Source organism: Cottoperca gobio, chromosome 17, assembly GCF_900634415.1.
Source record: "Cottoperca gobio chromosome 17, fCotGob3.1, whole genome shotgun sequence".
Classification (NCBI taxonomy): domain Eukaryota; kingdom Metazoa; phylum Chordata; class Actinopteri; order Perciformes; family Bovichtidae; genus Cottoperca; species Cottoperca gobio.
This window is the reverse complement of record NC_041371.1, coordinates 19,190,465-19,212,058: the sequence shown is the minus strand read 5'-3', so window position 1 is coordinate 19,212,058 and position 21,594 is coordinate 19,190,465. Positions and strand designations below refer to the sequence as shown.

Genomic DNA, 21,594 nt, shown 5'->3' with positions numbered 1-21,594 from the left:
ATAAACAAAACGGGGGCCCACTAATAAAAAAACAGCACCGTAGCGCTTCTAGTAGTCAAAAACTTCACAGGGAACCTTTAGGTTGATGTGGCGAACTTGTAGAGCAAAATTATAATTAATTTCGAGTCATGTTTGTGTCTACCAGTCGGTTGTAAGTCTACATTGACTCTCCTTTTAGCACTGCTCTACCGAACGCCTCTTTAGCTGCTAAATGCCCCACAATGCTCCCCAGCTAGTTGCCAACTGTGTCTGCCTGCTGTTTGATGGTGAGCAGGTCGTGTGTAGTGGATTCCTGGTCTCAGTACATGTACTCTGTGTAATGACAATAAAGTCGAATCTAATCTTTTAGAGCTTTTTCACTGAAAACATCTGCCTGCGTCTGCCGACAACAACAAGAGAGCAGTGAGAGTGAACCAAAACAGTAAAGTTGCAGGCCAGACAACTGAACAATGAAAGACATTGTTGGCCTAACATGGAAGGGTACACATGTGCAAGTGTGTTAAAGTCTGTATTACCTGCCATCTCCTCCCCAGGCACTGTTAGGTGTGATGATCACTTCTCTGCAGTTATCGGTGTCTGTGTTGTAGACATAGAGCTTCAGGCCTTTACCCTCGTGGCTTTCTATCAGAGAGAACAAGTCCTCTGACTGCCGATAAAGTCACAGTAAGGCGGAGAAAGTGGATAACATTAGGAGACACACAATCACTATCATTATCATTATCAGGTGGAGAATGTGCAGGGGTGACAGTTGCAAGGACCTAAAGTGCTGATAAACTACCTCATTCATAACAGTGTCGGCTCCAATGATGTAGTCAGTGTGCGGCCGCAAGCCGGCGAGGGCTGCTGGGGAATTAGACTCTACTTCCTGTTAAAGAAAGAGGTGGAGAATGAGTAAACAAACAACCATTCTACCACCTAAAACAATATAATACACAATAGACTAGGTTACCTACCAGCACATGCCAAACATTCTCATTGGCTCCCTCAAAGCTGCAGAAACGAATGGAGACGCCGAGCAAGCCCTGGCCCCCCCATAGGTTGCTGGGGGTGACTGTAGACTCCCGCAGCTCGAGGGTCTTTGAGGAGTACACCAGCATCTTAACTGGTTTCTCCACACTGGCTTTCAGCAAGTCTTTTAGGGTGTCATTGTCCTTGTTCTGTAGAAAAGGAAAGGAAGAAGAGAGGAGGGGCAACCATGACACACGGTCCCTTATTATACGACTTGTATTTGGTCGTGCTAGATACAGTTTGCCGTCTTTGCTTACCAGTCTTGTGTCGTTGATGGAGACGATAAAGTCAAAGAAAGGCTCCAGTCCTGCGCGATGTCCAGGCGAGTTCTCCTGAACCTGCACACAAATGAAAGAAAAAATAAGAGAAAACCTGAGCTGCTGCTGCACTACACACTGTCACTTTCTGCATTGTGTTGTTAATAAAGAGTAACCGAGATACTCTGTACATACAGAATAAACAGGTTGGGCCTGAGCTGACAACATACAAGAGAGCTGGGTCTTCATTACAAATAAGCAACTTTTGGGAAACAAACATGTCAGGCTGTGATATAGATTGGGTTACGATTCGTAACTATGATTGCCTAAATGTCCTAACCGTACAAGCAGGCAAACCGGTTATAACTAGATTGTTTTGTCCCAGCTGGTGCAAGATGGGACCCTATGGTCTGCATATGTACTGCTTTCCAGTTGAGCATCTAGCTAACGTTACTGATTATTCCAATTTGAATGCGTGGAATAAGATGACTTAGCTGTAAAGTGATAGCTTGCTACTAGAGCCGTCTTAGTCATAATTTGCAAAAACAAGGGAGAAGAAGCACTATGCACAGGGACATGTCCGATATTGGATGCAGTAACAAAACCAGCTTGGCAGCTGTCATTCAGTGCGGCTACGTAGCTTTGGCTAGCACCCTCCAACAGTAGTGGTTAGCTTCTGGTAAGTATATTTAACTATATTAACGGGCATGCATAAACAGAAATCATAACAGCAAACGACTTGCAACTCTGACACAACTCAAACGTGCATTAAAAAAAATCTGACATTGTGTTTGTTTTCCAGACGGAGGCCCCAGCAGTCATCCCCGGCCTCTGGTCAACACACAGCGCAGGGAATCCTCCGCCTCGGAGCCGAAGCTAAGCTAGCAGCTAACAGCAGGGTGTAGAAGCTACAAACTCACCCGGAGGACGTGGTAGCCCTCGGAGCCTCCTCCCGGTATCTCCACACTCTGCGCGCCTCCCATGGTGCTGCTCTTTTAAGGCGTTTTAGGTTTTAATGGCAGCTTGTTACCCAGCAGAGATGAGATACCTCAACACTTCTACACACCGGGTACACGTCGTCAAATGGTTAGCTGGGTGATGCGCATGCGCCGTTACGTGGCAGGAAATAACCTAATCTTATTTTTTATGGTAAAATTAAAATTAATTAAATAAAAAAAATATTGTATCATATTTCATCTGATTGACATTTAACATTTGTACACACTGTAACTGTGTAAACATATGACCTGCTGTTTGTTTACAATTTTCAATAAAGAGACAAGACATTTTTTTGCATTTCAATTTTCCAAAATGTTTCTTTGTAATTCAAAGAGTTGACAAAAAACGTTGTTTTTCACAGTCTGGGATATTTATTTATTACCTTTATTAAAAATCTCTTTTTCAAGAGAGTCCTGGCCAAGATGATTAGCAACAACACTGATTAAGATGCATTGCATCATAATACAGAAGCAATAACTCTAATGGAAACCAGGAAACTAGCGTGAATTCGCCTAATTTTGAAGCCAGGGCTCTCGATTATTTATATATATATATATATATATATATATATATATATATATATATATATATATATATATATATATATATATATATATATATATATATTATAATATATCTGGTATAATGCATGAGTTTATGCTGTAATGGCCGTGGTGTTAATGGGTTTGAATGGTTTTTAATGGGTTTTAATGGGTTTGAATGTTTAATGTAAAGTTTATTATAGACTTATTGCAGGAGCTTCGAGGTTCAATTTCTAAAATTCGACTCTTTTAAAAATGTATGCCGTATGAATTAACACAGCCACGATGATCAAAAAATGTCACATTAAAAAAGCAAAAATGTCCTTCATGAGGCACAAGGGTTCATTCTGACATCGCTTGTTTCTGTACTGTTAGCTGATGTAATCATGTTTTTAGGAGTCACACACAGATTCAAGACATCAATCACACTGTCAGGAATTGTGAATATCTTGGTATAATAAACAAGTGAGATCATGACAGAAACCATTGAGTTATTAGCACAGGGTTTACTCAAAATGATGACCACATGTCCCACAAAGCCCTTTCACTGCCCACAGATGACGTTTCTTCTTGTCTCATGCAGAATAAACATATTCAAAGTTATTTTTCATAAACATTTCACTTCCATCTACCATTCAATTGTGATAAACCTTTTAAAAACATCTATACGTCTATTTCTACCAAAATTATGTTTTCTTAATCTCCTACTACACTGTCAAACTGATTTCATAAAATGTTACCCAGTGTCACTGACATATATGTACATGTAAAATCCATAAGGGCTTCCTTCTGTATATATATATATATATATATATATTTAATAAATTATTATTAATAATAATAATGATAATAATATACTTTATTTATATAGTACTTTTCAAAACAAGAGAACAAAGAGAAAAAAATAATAATTTAAGGATTAATATGGTTTGAAAACCCCTTCATGCAGCACAGTTAAATAGTGCTTGTGCATACAGAGAGTCACCATCAGAGGGCGATGGCAGTACAAATCAAAATCAAATCAAATCAAATTTATTTGTATAGCCCAATATCACAAATTATACGTTTGTCTCAGTGTGCTTTACAGACTGTACAGGTTACAACATCCTCATTGTTGATCTCACCGTACATTTTGAGCCTCACTCCACAACCACCTCTCTCTCTCTTTGATATTGTTATGCCCTCCATGTAAAGGTAACCAATGGCTTTGTTTCTTTTTCAAATCTTGGCTTAGTGAGGCTGAATCACATGATACTCATAGCTGAATAAAGGCAAGAAGAGAGGGGAGACAGGGGGAAAAATAAGAAAAGTAAGGGAGGAGCAAATTTGAGGAAAGAAATGAGTAAATGAGTAGGGGAGACGAGAGAAAAGAGATGGAAAGGAAAGGAAAGAATAAAGGAGTGAAGGAGCTGATAAAAGGTTACAGGATGGAGGCCAAACAAAGCCTCCTCCAGAACGATAAGGCAGAGGCAATAATGTGTGTGTGTGTATGTGTGTGTGTGTGTGTGTGTGTGTGTGTGTGTGTGTGTGTGTGTGTGTATGGCTACTCATACAGGCAGTTCAGAGGGACGTTGAGATACATTAGTATACACAAAATGTAAATGTGGAAATTTCTGAAGACCGCAGTTTGTGGAGCTGCATAGAGGCGGTGTGTGTGTGTGTGTGTGTGTGTGTGTGTGTGTGTGTGTGTGTGTGTGTGTGTGTGTGTGTGTGTTTGTGTGTGTTTGTTTGTGTGTGTATGTTTCAATAAGACAGACTCACTTTTTCCTTTAATAGACTTTATTAAAGATCTTTTTTGAGATGGTATGATTCTGTTAAAGTGCCTCCTGAGAAACGTTCCCTTACAGCTGGCTTAATTTAAAAAACCAGATTGGTCACATACAGGAGTCATTGGCCACATACAGCACACAGATTACAGTAAATATGATTTATGCCATTGTGCCATCCACATATGGTCCCTAGATACCGTAAATACTTTGTTAACATAAGCCTTATATAACACTGCCATAATACACATCCATTTACAATGGAATAAAGAAAGGTGAACATTGTGCAAAGACACAAACAGGAACTCTTTATACAATATATTCCATTGAGTTCCCATAACACTGAGAATACAGGTAATATGTATTACAATTAATATATACTATATTACAGTAAATGCATTAGGATTCAGACGGATACAACAATACTTTCTTTCCAGTCTCAAGAGGAGAGTACATTCTCACATCCTTGTGCTATTCTCTGAAATAAAAGACTGGCACGGCCGCCAGAGGATTATATAGACTTCATTCTTAATCTCATCGGAAGGCCAATCAGTCATCTCAAAACATTCGGTCAAAAAGACTCACAATCACAGAAAGAAACACACTATAGAAATTGCATCGCAGTCCAGGGGTTAATAATACTATAGGTAACATTTTACAAACACCTATAATCTATATAATAAGTTCTATAATGAAGGACAATGGATTGCTCTGTTCCCGATTCACTTTCTTTGGCTGACAATATCACTATAAATAAACTTTGTGTTTACATTTACAAATGTATTACCATGTAATACACATAAAGATACATTTACAATAAAATACCTGAATCTGCAAACAGTGGAAATGCAATAAATATGAGTTCTTATATAATCAAATATTAATATTTTAACAATGTTATAAACACACATGGGTATCACATGATTGCATGAAACAAACAACGAGCCAGCGTTTTTACAAGTTCAAAGTGGTCACAGACTTGGGATAGCTGTCGACTTCTTAAATCTTTATCTTCTACCAGGGGAAATATTGCAGACTGTAGATCAGTTTGTTTTAAACCTCTCAGCTGAACACACTTGGTACCTATGGTGTGCACATTAGGTCATAATAAGCTTACTTTAACACAGTGCTAGCTTAAAATACATGACAGGATACACTGTGTCACATGCACACCTGCACACACACACACACACACACACACACACACACACACACACACACACACACACACACACGCACACACACACACACACACTGCTTCAGGGGCTGCGATGCTGCTTTAGGTTGGTGTACTGAGATTAAATATATATACAGCTGAAAGCACCAATGATTCAATTTTGCGTAGCAAATGTGTGATACAGCAGAATAATTTTATGATAGTTTGTTATATTTTCATCTGTGCTTTTTCTCCCTTTCAGTGTTAGCGCACACACTCACGCACACACACATACACACAGACGTTAAAAGACAACATTGGACGAGAAACTAGATTACACATTACAAGATTCCACAGCACCCACATACGTTGGAGCATGTTTGTTGTACCTGGAGCCTTCAGATACTTAGAACTTAAATATTTTTGTCTAGAGGAGGAACTATGTTGGACGAGCAAATAAGACGCTCAAAGTCTCTCTCAGAGAAACAGTCAGGATGCTTCAGACAAAGATAGACTGGATAGAAAGAACCTAAAACATGTCCTATCATTATTCTGTCTGCAGCACTGTGAATGTTTCACCTCATTGGCTTCAGACTGCAGGAATCAGGAGCTCTACAGGTCCTGTCCCAGCCTCTCAATCTCATCGATGAGGAAGTCGATGTCGGACTGGGTGGCCGCGAGGTTGGAGACGACCATACGGAAAAAATTGACATTTTTGCCCTGAGGCTGGTAGCCCACCATGGTGGTCCCTGACTCCATCATCATGGCCTTGATCTTTGGCGCCACCTAGTGGAGTAAAAGAAAGACAAATTAGAGCCTTGCATTCCTGATGGGAGTCTGCTATATATTCATGGCGGGGTGTCGCGATATACCAGTATTGACGTGATATTTAAAAAGTTGAATGTGTAAAAGTGTGCAATTAATTTGCCAAAAAAGAGGGAAAATGCACAATGAACACATTTATAACTGATAGCATTATTAATTTTTGTTTTCACAATTTCTATACATATCGCGGTAATATCGTTATTATGTATTTTTTTGGTCATGACAATCGTGTAGTCAAAATCTGATTTCGTAGGTTGCACGAATAAAAAGTGTGTCTGAAATTGATGCTTTTTATTTATATGTTTTTATTTAACAACACATTTATTGCACCAGCTATAACAACATTTTGATCTGTAGTCCATGAGCGCAGCAGAGCACCACTGTCTTACCCTGTGGAGTTTTTCTCGCCGCTCCTCACCATCAGGCATGCCTCTCAGGCTGGGTGGGATATACCAGAAGCAAACATTGGTGTGCTGGGGCTGCAGACAGAAATAAACTCAGTTTATATATATATATATATATATATACACACACACACACACACACACACACACACACACACCTCAGGATCTTGTTTACATTTAGACCAAACAAAAATAAAGATGGAGGTGAAGGAAGGAGAGCAAGAGAAATACTCTGACAGAGAAGAGTTAGTAAAACACCCTAAACTGTTTCTGTCATGCCAGTTTAGCTTATTAAACTATATATATATATATTCCTTAGTGATAAATAACCTTAATAGAATAGAAAATAGAAGCTGACCTCTCCATCGAACACCATCTGATAGCCCTCCCTGTTCTTGATCTTGTTGTACAGGTACTGGGACAGGTCCAAACACCTGTCAATGTGCTGCTCAAACCCTATGGTGCCCTGCAGGTAAAAAGAAAGTGTGTCAGGCACTAATTACAGCAAAAAGAAAAGCTGCAGCATCTGCTATGATAACACCAGGATGATTCCTATTTTTATTCACCTTGGCCTTCCACATGAGCCAGAACTTAAAGATGTCGACGTGTCGGCCACACTGGATTGCTTTGTCCCCTGTGTCGTAGGTGACGTCGTACTGTTTGTCTGGTTGGAACAGGTAGCCAGCGCACATGGAGTTACAGCCTGCCAGGATTCCCTGCAGACACACATAAAGTACTGACACTGTTAACCTTTTCTTCCACGGCTCTTATGCCCCATGGGATGTTAGTGCCGTGTAAAACTTTTACAGACGGAGGAAGGTCACATTAATATGAACATGTAATGTATAATATATATTGTAATCATTTTTATAAAGAATGACCCTTCATAACAAGAATCCAGGTACAACACACAGTACACAAATACCAGGCATCTTAGATTTTCAAAGCTTTTCCAAGTTAAATTTATGAACAATTTTACATGCAATGTTTCCTCTACACAGATCTGAGATGCATTGAATTATAAAAAAAAACAGATGTTACCAATTATTTAGAGATTTTACAATACGCCAGCAAAAAACTATTCATAAACTTCATAGAAGCATTATTAAGACTTTTGAAAGATTGATTTATGACATTTTAATATGAATTAAGTTTCTCTTGCGTGTGTGTTTACTGTACCTTCTCTCTGACCAGGATGGCAGAGCACTGTAGAGGCACGCCCATCATCTTGTGAGGGTTCCATGTGACGGAGTTAGCCCTGCAAAGTTTCATATATGCCTTAATGTACTGAGGTAGTTTCACTGAAAACATAATCTTTAAATAACAATGCAGAGCAACCCATCTGTTCCCATGTACTTACCTCTCAACTCCATTAAGCTTATGGCGATGCTTCCTGGACATCAGCAGTCCACCCCCCCACGCACCCTGAGGAGACAGCGCTTTTATAGAAGGGTGTGCAGGCAAGGACATAGAATTACTACTATTATCAAATACGACAGCAGCGGCTCCTGTGTCAACTACTCACATCAACATGGAGCCACAAGTTGTACTTCTCACAGATGTCAGCGATCTCATGGATGGGGTCAAATGCGCCATACACGGTGGAACCAGCTGTGGCATTCACAAACAATGGCACATAACCCTGCAGAATCAACACACATCACCATTAGAGGGGAAAAGGGTTAAAGAAACAAACTAACTAAAAGAAAAAAAAGGAACAATGACACCGACCTTCTGTTTAGCATCAAGGATCTTGGCCTCCAGATCTGCAGGAATGACTCTCCCCCTGAAAGAGCGTCGAGCATCATATCATCATCACATGCAACATGTCATAACAGAATCATGAGGTAGTCTCCTCTTATTGCGACATGGTTCACATACAGTATTTGAACCATTTGCTGTATTAAATGTGGCTTTAAATAAAATGTATTCTCCACCTCTCGTCTGTGCTCAGCAGGATCACATTCTCGCTGCCAAAACCAAGAGCAGCTCCGGCCTTCTTTATGGAGTAGTGGCTCTGTAGGGACACGATATAACTCAACTGTCATTGAAATGATAGCGTGACACAATACTCTCATTGTTTTTAAATATCTGCTACTTTTGTAATGTATGTATGTATTATAATGTGTTGTATTGTACTTTATTGTGTTGGATTGTGCTGTACTGTAGTGATTGATGAAGCATTGAATTAATAACGTAAGGCCACTATTTGTAATAACCGGCCCAGGGACTACAGATTAAAAAGAGCTCATTAGCTAACTCTGGCACACTTACATTGAGGTGGAAACTGAAAGGTTGATTAATGTGCACTGTCCCGAAATAAATAAATAAATAGCTATGTGAGCTTTGGCTTGTTTTCTATCATGTTGTCAGCTGTGCAATTATTTATAGACAAAAGTAGATGTGATGAAAAACTAAAGGAATCTATAAAAGTAGCCATTGCTTTGATTCAAATAGACTTACTGATTATTGTTGGACTTCAATGGCCTCAATCTACAGCCGATGAAGCATGGTCCTGCTTTATTAGAATAACTAAAATGGAGTGTGTGTATGTGTGTGTGTGTGTGTCCCGTACATGTTCAGATGTGAAGAGGACAAGGCGAGGAGCAGCAGACATGCCCTTGGTCTTGACCTCGGGGAAATACTTGTATCGTGCGATCATCACACTGTACATGTTGGAGATGGCGCCCCCTGTGGAGAGACAGACACATCAGAATCTTGGACAGCAGCATTCACACACCTACTGTAGTGCATACAGGTAACTGTCACATTATTACAAACATTTAAATAATAGTTTATTAGACTCATTCGACATAAAGTAACACACAACTCAACTTGTTGTCTATAGACCAACCTGGTGAAAAGATGCCATCTCCCTCTCCATTGGGCCAACCAATCATCTCTCTCATTTTCTTCAGAGTCAGCTGCTCCATCAACACAAACACTGGAGCGATCTCATAGGTGAACCTGTCAATCATACCACGAAACGCATGAATAAAGCTCGTCATTCAACATTACTATGAGGGTCGAGGCATTAACATCTGCTTTGAGAGAAGGAAGATTCTTATGCACACACACTTGCAGATTAATAAACCTAAACACACACACACACACACACAGACACACACTCATTGGTTTTTCATTAGCCTTACTATAATTCCATCCACAGAGCACAAACTGCAGCTCGTGCTGACTGGGCTAATTAAAAAGTGTCTGATAGGAGTCGGGCAGCAAACATTCATATTCAAAGGCTTTCTAAAAATCACTCAGTAGTTTAATTAAAGCCCACAAAGCTCTGATAGCTATCTGTCAATCCTGCCAATCTCAGCTGAGACTCTGAATGGGACTGATTTGATGGCAGAGAGGATGTGAATGTGTGTGTGTGTGTGTGTGTGTGTGTGTGTGTGTGTGTGTGTGTGTGTGTGTGTGTGTGTGTGTGTGTGTGTGTGTGTGTGTGTGTGAGAGAGAGAGAAAGCCCGGCAGGGAGAGTGTTTTAAAGAGATAACAGCCTCTGTTGACCCCCAAAATTCAGAAAATTGAGGAAGACACCATAATATTCAATTTCATTATTTCATTAAAGGAAAGAGACCAAAAATAATAATCACAACACATGAAAAATTGTTAGAGAGGTGAGAGACAGTGTTTGATGTGTTTCTGATCTCTGTCAGCTAACAAAAGATTAAAAAAACACCGGAGAACCTAAAGCAGCTTAAATGTGTCACAGAAAGCCAACTCTTACAGTGAGGCCTGCTCTCTTTGCTAACTGACAGGCCATCTCAACACCTCCCACACACACACCCTTACGACTGATCCCTATTTACCCTGCTTTTAATGAGACCAGTTATACAACACTCCTCAGCCACCACCACCATTACCATCTAAAACAACGATATGTCCTCTCTTCCTCGACTCCTCTTTGTTTTCTTCACATGTAGTTATCTAAACGAGGACTGTAGCTATTTCGTAGCTTGGTTAGGGAGGAGGGATAAAGGCTGCGAGGAGCGGGAGCTGTAGGGAAACAATGCACTGAAGGAAACTGTGACAGAGGACAACAAAGGAAGAGGAGGGGATAATATGGGAGCAGAGCAAGGAAAGCGTACAGGAAAAAGACAGCAAGGAAAAGAGAAGTGGCAGAGAATAGGATAGAAAAGAAAGGGGTTGAGGATTGATGTAAAGCAAATTTGAAACAGAAGGAAGAAATAGAAAAGGACATTTTTCTTGTGTAATTATTCCCGGTGAGAGCTCACCCACGGGATGGAGTTGATTGGAACATTAGCTTCTGGTCAATACACCAGATCAGATTGTGACTGCAGGGCTTCGACGATGAACAGCGACAACGAAGGATAAAACCACAAGGACAAAATGTCTCATTTTGCAGCCTCTCACTGGCCTAATTTCAGAAATGTAGTGTTCTTTGATATATTGAAATGATGGCGCATATAAGGAACAAAGATATCCTGGATGTATCACTTTCATTTCTTTTTTAATGTATCCATAGCAGAAAAGGGACAAAACCGGTGCACCTTTTTAAAATTCTCTTTCTCTCTGTAAGTCATTTCACGCTGTAATGACAATAATGGTGATCATTATCACAATCAGAGCCAATCATTGGTCTTTTCAGGGTGAAAATTATCCCTCAGTCACCTGCCTGTCTCCAGGGAAAGCCCCTAAATGCCCTTATTATCATCATGAAGGGCACTCAATGTGTATGAGTCTGTGTTTGAATGTATGTGTGTGTGTGTGTGTGTGTGTGTGTGTGTGTGTGTGTGTGTGTGTGTGTGTGTGTGTGTGTGTGTGTGTGTGTGGGTGTGTGTGGGTGTGTGTGTGTGTGTGTGTGTATATGTGTGTGTGTGTGTGTCTTTATGTGACTAACCCCCTGACCTCCTACCACACTTTCCTCTCAGCCCCTCAAAGGAGCACTGAGTCAGTCTGTATCCACAGGGACAATAGAGTCGGAATGAGCACACCGCAGGGAGCGGCAGCAGCCAGTTTCCACAGTGTGACAGTGTTTTCTGTGCAGCCGGAGGACATTGTGTGTCAGTGTGGGGCCCAGCTGGCCTATCTGCTAAGACCAGCTCTCAATGAGCCCGAAGTCAATGGACTGGAAACCCTAGCTGCTGTATCTGGGACAGACAGAGCTGGTGTGTGTGTTGTGTGTGTGTGTGTGTGTGTGTGTGCGTGTGCGTGTGTCATTATGAAAGTGTGCGCCAGTGTGTGAATTCAATGGCCCTGTCTCTTGGGGCATTCTTCCAAATAGGAAATGAGATGGGAAAGTTTTTTTCCTAAGAGGGGTGATTTCCTAAGCTAATGTTTTGAGAAATGGGATAAATTAAGTGTCTCAATTTTCCTTTAGTGTTTCGTTTATTATCCTTACATCGATCTTTTCTGCAGCATCCAGCCTAGGAGGAAAGATAGAGGCCACAATAGTGAGAGGATACTGAACGCTCATTTTATGTATATGAGTGCATGTACGAATATTGTCATCCACCCACTACTTATCCTGTGTGCTTTAGCAAAGGTGTCTTTGCAGCGGTATTGTCAGTTTGAATTGTGTCCATTTTCTTGCTTTCTGTCTGTAGCTCAATAATTGTCATGTTTGCTGTTGTTTCTGTTGTCATACCCTGATTCATGACATGAAACAATTAGTGATGGAAAGATTAATTGTTCTTTTTTTTTTTACATTTCCTAGTTTCAGCTTCTACGTTTTTGTTTTCTTTTGTTTTCTTTTGTCTTACGTGAAGGTAAATTGTATTTTAGGATTTAAACTGTTAGTCAGACAAAGCAAGACATTTCATGATGTCATCTCAGGCTTTTGGGAAAGTGTGATGGGCAGTTTCTTTTACAATTAAAAATAAATGTATAAACTGAATGATTGACCAATCATCAGCAGGTTAAACAATAAAGAAGATATTCGTTAGTTGCAGCCCTATATAAGAGTGCAGTACATTTTCTTCTCTGGTTAGCCCTTATAATCAGTCTTAATACTGTGAAAATGGCTGAGATTTCCAATGTTTTCTTATTTTTTAATAATTCATGTCCACACCAATGAGGAAATCAACTAAAAATGAGTTATTTATCTCTCCACTGAGAATGATTTGTCAGATCTGTAAATATCAGGCTCTGCAAGTATATGCCTGTCTTTGTGTAACTCTGTGTGTGCAAGTGTTTGTATTCTATATCCTGAAATTGTACAGTGTGATGTTCCTCATTCTATTCCAGTGATCATAACACTGAATTATAGCTCATTTACAGCATGTGTGTGTGTGTGTGTGTGTGTGTGTGTGTGTGTGTGTGTGTGTGTGTGTGTGTGTGTGTTAATTGTGTGATGTTGATGTGGTTCCTGCCCTCTATCAGAGCGGGCCACCATGTAACTGTGACCTGAGATCAATATGCAATCTAACCACCCCTGGGGCTGAGCTGCCTCCGATATACAGTACAGCACAGTGGCAGCCCACCGTCTGTCAATACACAGTCTCAACAGGACAAACCAAACACTTTATATAACTGCCCTCAGAGGATGTTGTGGTGTGAGTTGAGGGGAACAAAAAAGGATCGCACCATGACTTTATATGATAAGGACTGGGGGCCATTTCCAGTGGACTACAAACTGGAATTCTCAATTGTTCTGTCGTGGCATTTAGAGATGTTTCCCTGTACAGATAATAACTGTGTCGTGCACAAGCATGCAAGCAAAGAGAGCAGCGTACTGCATGTCTTACATGTTGGTGTTAGCAGTGGAGGTGAGCCACTCTCCGGCCAGACCGATGATATCCAGACCACAAGACAGCTGGTTGAAGAATCGTGGGTGACCTGAACATTAAAAACATAAGACTATATTAATGGTTTTCCTATTAACAGGGCTTCACTGCCTCTATGAGGGAATCACGCTTTATATAAAGAGAAAGCAAAAACAAATACAGCCAATGATATGTCTGCTTTGTCCTGAGTACATTAGCTTCATGAAGATGTACAATGACTGAAATGCGCTGCAGGCTAAATCTGATTGTGAAAATACATCAAATACAAATATAGGAAACATAAAGAAGCAGTTCTTCATTTGAATGTTCACAGTTTTTCAGCTATGAAACCTAAGGGATCCGACATAGCACTGTTCAGTGTATATAATTGCATTGGTAACAAGGCTGTATGACAGCCATTTAGACTCTAACGTGCTCGCACACACAGTCACCGTCAATAGGCCTGGAGCCTAAATGCAGTCATGGATATAAGCACCTTGTGGGGATGGTGCTGTATGGCTCACATAATAAATATGTGTCACATACGCTGATTAAAAACATAAAATATGAAAAATCTGTCCTGCTTAATAGCGAGAGGGGAAAAAAGGGCTGCTTTATATTTCAACACCACGGACAGCTCCTCCAGCCGTACTTCACAAAATTCAGCACCAAAGAAAACACACACTATGTCTCCGAATGAAAAGTGCCGTTGAGCTGTGGACACAGTGTGTGTGATATATAAAACCCAAGGGACAGTTTGAGTGTTGTCGTTTTTAACAGCTTGAAACAGCACCGTGTTAGGGTCCCCTCAGGCGACACTTGCTTTAATAAGTCAAGAGGAAAGAAAAGGAGGATGTCAACTGAATGACCAAGGGGACAATAAATAAGGCAGTCACTGTAATGGGCTGTATACTATCTGCCAAACAGCTTGTGTTGAATTCACCAATTTACATGAAAGTAATAAAACGGACACATGTTTTTTTCCCCCGAATATGTCGTCAGATTATAGGAATATTTTTAGAGATACATTGTAAGAGATCATAAATTGAATGTATTCTAATATTATGGTTGTTTTTTTAAATGGCGTATACGATTACATCTTGGTCTGCAGATTAAAATACTATTTTTGAACTAACAGAGGAAAAGGTTAATAATTGTTTTTGCCTTCACAAATTCAGTGTCCATTTGCTATTTAAAATAACATACGCCACCATATGAATTATTCAAATCCCTCTTTTTTTCTTCAGATACAGCTCTACAGCATAGCTCAACCTTGAAGAGGTCCCAGCTGACCTACCTGTCCGGACGCCATATTTGAGCGTGTCCCTGCAGTCCACCAGGATCTGCTCCAGGGATTCAGGCTGGTCGGACAGCTCCAGGTTGAAGCCCTCCATGCCCTCCAGGAGCTGGTGAGGGTGGTGGAAGTCCAGTACCTTGGTGGAGCGGTCGAATGTCTTCTTGACGTAGTTGGTGAGGATGTCCACCAACTCCAACAAAAACTGTATGGTAGGCTCCTCTCCATTTTTGGCTGGCAGCAAGTCTAAGAGGAGAAGAAAAAGATGGTGGACATTTAACCTGGGGGACCTTTGTCAAGCCAAGAGCCAGCCTGAGCTTGTTAATCACTGCTTTTTAATTGAGTAGCCTTAAGAAAGCTTTGGACGCATTATTTTCAGTACAAATTGATTTTGTATTTCCAACCAATTTTCTGTTGGTGACCTATGTCTAATTATTATTGTTGTTTGAATAGCATAGGCCTAATAGGCTATGTATAATAGGCTATAGGCAAACAGTATTATAGCCTAACGTAATTACTATAGACAACTCCATATATGGTCATATATTTTGTCTCGAGGGTTTTAGAAGTGCATCGATTTTTAACCCACCTCAACAGGTAGGCTACTACATGCTGTGGAGTGACCTTACAAAAAGAACATTAGGATATACATATATTCTTTTTTCATGATGTGTGTGGTACTGTTTTAATTTTCAGTAACTTGACGTCCTTAACATTAATATGCCCTCTAACGTTAGTCGTCGTTCTTTCATTGAGTGCAAGAATGCTAACAGCATTGTAGCAAAAACGATAACGACAACAAAGGTAAAAACAAAGATATGCTGGGAGGCCTTTAACAACATCAGCAACATTTGAACTGTTGTGACAATAGAGTCTAATAAAGCACATATTATTAGCAATAGGTACGTAGATATTTAGCTGGAATAGTTCTCACCTCTGGCGAACAGGTTGGAGAAGTCGGTCTCGGTGAGGCGGAAGCGCGCGTCCCTGTCACTGTTGTCGCACGAGAGCAAGTTCTTCTGGCCCGCGAGCCTCCCCTTCTCATCCAGGCTGTTGTTCTTCTGCAGGAACCCTAGGGTGTTACACGGTGGAGGGCAGGAGTTATCACCAAACACCTCCATCCCACACACAATGGAAAAGACGAATGTATGGGACCAAATCAGATTAATTGTTTTAATACAGGAAAGACTAATAATGAATGTCCAAATAGTCAGCGTTATTGAGTCTATAAATATGTATGTGGTAACGCAGATTCTGAAAAATATCTGTGTTGTCTAAAGTCAGCTCCTAATGCCCTAAGTTCTTATGAAATTCTTCTCTGGTGGAGGCCCAACCTATATAGGCGATTTACACATACACAGGGAACAAATGTCTGTGGGTGGATGGGTGGGCGAATGGGTGCCCTCCCCTCCCTGTGACATCACAACCACACCCCAGGGTGGAAGCACCCAGTCCACAGACTGATCGGCTCAGGGAGCAGGACAGGACAGGACAGCCCGCGGGGGTGACCCATACAGCCAATCAATGCACACTCTATAAAAAGGGGTTAATGAAGGATGCACAGACCCCTAAAGCAGTCTGCTCTTTAAGGCCTATGTTTTAAATTCATGAGTAATCATTTTTCTGCATATAGGCCAATTGTATCTGCAAGATAATGTGAGCCTAATTTTGCACAAAACACGTTTAAGTCAGACACCCTTGTTATCTATGGGGGTATAAAATATTGTCTCTTGTCTTTTCAATGGAAACTCCATAAAGCCTTGCTCATTTAATCCTATATATTCGAAAATCAATATGTGAGACCATCTAACTGGCTCCATATTTAAATATGCCTATTCAATGTCCATTCCAGTTTATTATAATGTCATTTAGACCAATCAACATTTATGGTCATTTTCTCATTTGCAGAAATGGCAATATCAAACGTATTCGATCCTTTGGTCTTAATTGATTTCTGCCATAACTATCAGCATCCTGTTTAAATGGTCCATATATTTATGATATTCATTTGTCTTTGCATGGCTGCAAGAAAAAAAACAACCATACATTTTCATTTTTTTGTCACTGAAAAAAAATGATTCCTTCAAATGATGGAGGAATTAACACGCCTTCATTGCAACGTCACATTTGCTGATCTCCACTCTAATACAGGTCATCAGTGAGATTGACGGTAAGAAAAATTGCACGCTTTGTTGCAAAGAAATATCTAAATGGGAAATGAAAATACATTTTTATTTACAGATTATTCTAAGCGGCATTATGGGGTATATAACATAGGCCTGTCTCCTGGATTGTTCTCTTGGTGGTGAATGGAAAAGACATGGAGGCGTTCAGGGGCGGTCGGGGGGTTTGATCCGGGGCTCTCGTCATCAGACCTACAGGCTAATGTCCACTGACCTTTAGAAGATGGTAACTCACTGTGACAGTCATGGATGTCCCTGCTCTAACAGCATTCATCATGGCCTATTTCAGGCCTCAAAATGGGTTTATTTATTAAATAAGAATTTAAAAAAACAGCCACCCTTTGTTACACACTGTTAAATTACTAGAGGTAAAAAGGCGCTTTACATTCCCATTGGAATATTAAATACATATTATCTTACATTCATATGCCAAAGTATCTCCAAAATTGCATTTTTCTTTTCTAAGATATCAAAAATATGACATGAAACATGAGAGGAGTTGACGTGGAACGTTTTGTGCGCCCAAAAAACTTACCACAAATCTTCATCCCCAGTTTCCGTGTGCATCCGTGCATCCACGCATATTCGTTGGCTAAAACAGAATGTTAACGTTTGAGTATCTGCGGTGAAGTCCGCGGAGACAACGTGGATGGTGCAGATGATGGATATAAAGCTGGTGGAGCACAGTGAGCACAGTGGAAGTGTGATGCGCACGGCTCTTGGCCGGGTGTGTGACTTTTCATGCTTTTCTTTCTTTAAAGAATAATTTAAAAAATGTAGGGCTGCAAGTTTATTAAAAAGTAGTTTGGCTCAATGTGGTCTTGGTTTTACTGAGAATGTATCCACCCTTGTATTTACCACTGCACCGACTGACCATAAGGGGATGAGTCTTATAACATTTCCGATTTAAGTTCAATCAATAGGCACCGGCCTGCACGGCACATCCACGCCGGCACACACACCCAGCCAAGGGGCGGACTGAAATTAACGCCCGTGAAATGAGCTCACGGAGGAGGGCAGGAATTAATTGAGTGAAACACAGTATGTGACTGGAGCGAGCTGGTAATGTCTGTGGCCGGAAAGTCTATAGCCGGCTTGATGCAGAAACTTATAAAATAGTGCGTCTCATGCATACACACTCACAGCTACACACAAAACCCGAGCGTGGTTGGACATGCGTGAGGAGACATGGAGCAGAAGCCAGAGGGAATAAAATGCAGAGCGCGCGGCGGGCAAGGATACGGCGAGGCGGCGAATACACCTGATGGAAAACTTTCAAAACAAAAACAAGTATTTCAATTCACTGAAGCAATTTCATTGTGAGAGAAACTAGAGAGAACAGCTCGAGGTGCTGAGGCCAAGACATACACACAAATAGGCAGACACGCGCGCGCAAACACACGCGCGCACAGACACTACAAGCCGCCAGGCGTGAGATGGAGCGAGAAAGAGAGATAATGGCAACATCCAGCAGCAGTATAAGAGCAAATCAGACAAAACAAACATCTTCTTTTTTTAATGGGCTTGTCTCGGGACAAATTCACCTTTGAAATAAGTCCAAGGTTTCTGTATGTTCATTGACACCCAAGGGCCGCAAATAAAAGATATATAAAAAAAACGTATTCGATAAAGACAGAAAAGAGATCATTTAATTTGGTCCCCAATAACTGTACCTTGCCTATTTCCTTTATTTGGCCGTAGACAAAAACCTGTAATGATTTCCCCGCGTTGCACTGGAGATGGCTGCTCAAGTGCACTATTATGGAGTCGATTATGTGCATGCGACAACGGCTTAAAATGACTAATTAACCCAAAGGTTAATGTACAGGCTGCGTTCAACCACTCTTAAAACATTTTATTTAAATAACAGAAAAATATTTCTCCAAGAGCAATTCATATATGAAGCATACAGCCTCGAGGGCCTAAAGCATCCTGGGAAACGAGATAAGATTAATTATAACAAAATAAATCATCAGTAAAAAAATGTCTTCGCAAAATGTGTCGAACACATAAAAAAGGCACGATTATAAACCACAAATCGAAGGCGTTACTGCAAAGACATAGGGGGAAATATTCAAACCAGGGATGTATTCGATCGGAAAATGCATTTTTTATAAAAAAAAATGTTATCAGTAAATGCTCCTGGATGATTATAAATGTCAAAGCTTTAATGGCGCATTATTTCCTCGCCAGGTCCACTGCTCGGTGCGCACCGCTGATCCGCCAGACAGCGACAGGCAGCTGTGATGGCTCTGTTTTTAACCGGAATGATTAACGACGGAGCCCACACAGCAAATGGCCCGGGCGAGACTCGCTTTTATCAGACAGAGAAGGAGGGGAGAGAGGGGCAGGGAGGCAGAGAGAGAGAGAGAGAGAGGGAGAGAGAAAGAGAGAGAGAGAGAGAGAGAGAGAGAGAGAGAGAGAGAGAGAGAGAGAGAGAGAGAGAGAGAGAGATGTGTGTGGGGTGGGGGAGCTGGGTTTAAGCTTTCGTGTTGGCACTACATCGCACTGCATGAGTGTCTTTGAGCAAGGCACCGAGTCCTCTGTTTCTCCTGTTTCTGTAAGCACCGCCTGAACGCTCCGGAGAGGGACAGCCTTAACGAGAATTTACCCTCGGGGATCGATACGAGATCACGTTGTTATTAGCAGGGAGAGGAGTGTGAGGACGTACTTGTGGACGGAGGTCTTAAATTGGCGGAGTTGGGATCCTGCTCCCCGCCGGTGGCTCTCGGTTCAGACGTGGCCATCAGTCCTCTGATATCTGATCTCCAGCTGGGAAATAATTCAACTGCAAACAAAACGGTCCAAGGTTAGAAATGGTCAGGTCAGCGAATACAGTTCACACCTAAAATGTATGCATTATTGTTTTTAACAACTACAATCTATTTAATTAGTAGACCAGGATCTGAAAATTACGTTATGTGCGTCGCCAGGAACGATGTATTCCAGAAGGATAGGTGGCTGGGCTATGAACCAAGTAGCGCAATTTGGAGAGAATTGCGCACGACGCACAACAATACACACGTCAGGATAAATCGTCTCGGTGATAACACAATGCCTATGTGGGTACATTCATTTTGGAGATAGCCTACAATATTTCTTGCATTCAATTGTCCATTAAATACTCCTATTATAGCTGACATTAATGGTCAATATTAAAGATAAAATACAAAAGTTATCAGGGAGCAACACATAGAAGATACGTTCTTTGGAGCAAAATTATAATTTTCCATAGATATCAGTCTTGAGAAAAGGCACCAGACCGTTCAACTCTATGAGCTGTGTGTCTGTGATCGTCCACTGCACTCACAGCCAGGAATACAAACAAGAAGATTACAAAAAGATGCATTGAGCGTGCCATAGTTAAGATGACATAATAAGAACAATTTGATGAATATATGACATGATAGATTGGCAAACTCACAGGACTGATTTATTAAGCAAATATTGATAAGATGCAGCTATAAATAACCCACGTCATTTACCTATTGACTCAGCGATCGACATTTCAATTAAGTTGCGCTTTGAACAAGAGCAACCCATGCCGCCATCACTCAATGTCAGCATAGTATGAGAGACAGACGGGACAACTAATGAATTCCTTCTGCCACTCATCTGGGACGACGAATTAAAAAATATTCGTTTTTTGTTAGTACAATTTCCCCCCCAAAAAAATAAGTCCGATATTACAATCACCTGTGTGCAACACAATGAAGCCTATCAATATATCAAATTAAAGGAGGAGGAATCTTACCGGCTCACAGGTTGTCGAGTCCAGAGAAACTATAACTAAATGTTACAATCGCCACCCAAAGGCACGACAAGCAACAGTCCAGTGATGGCGGAATACCAACAGAGAGCGCACTAATACAATCCCATCCAGAGGCGCGCAAGTGACCCTTTCTCCCTGAAGAATATTTTTTTATTTATTCGTTATTTATATCTCAGGCTGTCGGCTGCCCATTGGTCTCTTCAGGCAAGCATGAGTCACAGCCTTGCCTCCCTCTGACGACTAATGAAGCTTCCCTGAGTGCTTCTGACAGCCACAATCCACTTTAAGAAGCCTAAAAAGCCAAAGGAAAAGCACCAGTGACGTATACCCACCCCTCTGTGTGTGTGTGTGTGTGTGTGTGTGTGTGTGTGTGTGTGTGTGTGTGTGTGTGTGTGTGTGAGTGAGTGAGTGCGTCTCCAGGTGTGGGTGGATGTCACAGTGAATGTAAATGTGGAATGTATTCTGAGTGGGCTACATACCGATTGACCTTGAGATGACAAACACAGTTGGCTCCTGGGTTTAAGTAACAATACCTTGGGAATTTATACATTTCAGTTCTTTTAATGGGCTTCTTATAAAAGCACCCAGTGATGGAGAGAGCGGCGCCCATGATCCATCCATCCATACTGACTGTAATATTCACCTTCATGT

At 41.0% G+C, this 21,594-nt stretch overlaps 2 protein-coding genes across 3 annotated transcripts in view; both read right to left on the bottom strand.

The window, feature by feature from the left end:
* Positions 1-2,375, bottom strand: part of gorasp2 (golgi reassembly stacking protein 2) — a 7,931-nt gene extending 5,556 nt beyond the window's left edge. The window contains exons 1-5 of the mRNA XM_029452846.1: positions 2,186-2,375; positions 1,266-1,346; positions 954-1,157; positions 779-865; positions 516-646 (exon numbers count right to left, since the gene is read on the bottom strand). Coding sequence (XP_029308706.1) covers positions 516-646; positions 779-865; positions 954-1,157; positions 1,266-1,346; positions 2,186-2,248 — 566 coding nt within the window. The 5' untranslated portion in view covers positions 2,249-2,375. The remainder of the gene's footprint in view (positions 1-515; positions 647-778; positions 866-953; positions 1,158-1,265; positions 1,347-2,185) is intronic.
* A 2,192-nt stretch (positions 2,376-4,567) lies between these two features.
* Positions 4,568-21,186, bottom strand: LOC115022477 (glutamate decarboxylase 1-like). Of its 2 annotated transcripts, XM_029453463.1 has the most exons (17): positions 20,926-21,185; positions 19,843-19,959; positions 17,707-17,763; positions 15,923-16,060; positions 14,992-15,234; positions 13,677-13,767; positions 9,812-9,924; positions 9,533-9,648; positions 8,895-8,974; positions 8,689-8,743; positions 8,483-8,599; positions 8,318-8,382; positions 8,137-8,215; positions 7,524-7,673; positions 7,316-7,423; positions 6,943-7,032; positions 4,568-6,514 (listed from the first exon to the last, which is right to left on the bottom strand). In XM_029453463.1, exons 2-17 carry the CDS (start codon positions 19,916-19,918, stop codon positions 6,341-6,343), a joined length of 1,752 nt encoding a protein of 583 aa, XP_029309323.1. In that variant the 5' UTR covers positions 19,919-19,959; positions 20,926-21,185; the 3' UTR covers positions 4,568-6,340. The 2 variants fall into 2 exon arrangements, with proteins under 2 accessions (XP_029309323.1, XP_029309324.1); XM_029453464.1 differs by lacking the exon at positions 17,707-17,763 and having other exon boundaries at positions 20,926-21,186.
* Positions 21,187-21,594: the final 408 nt, after the last annotated feature.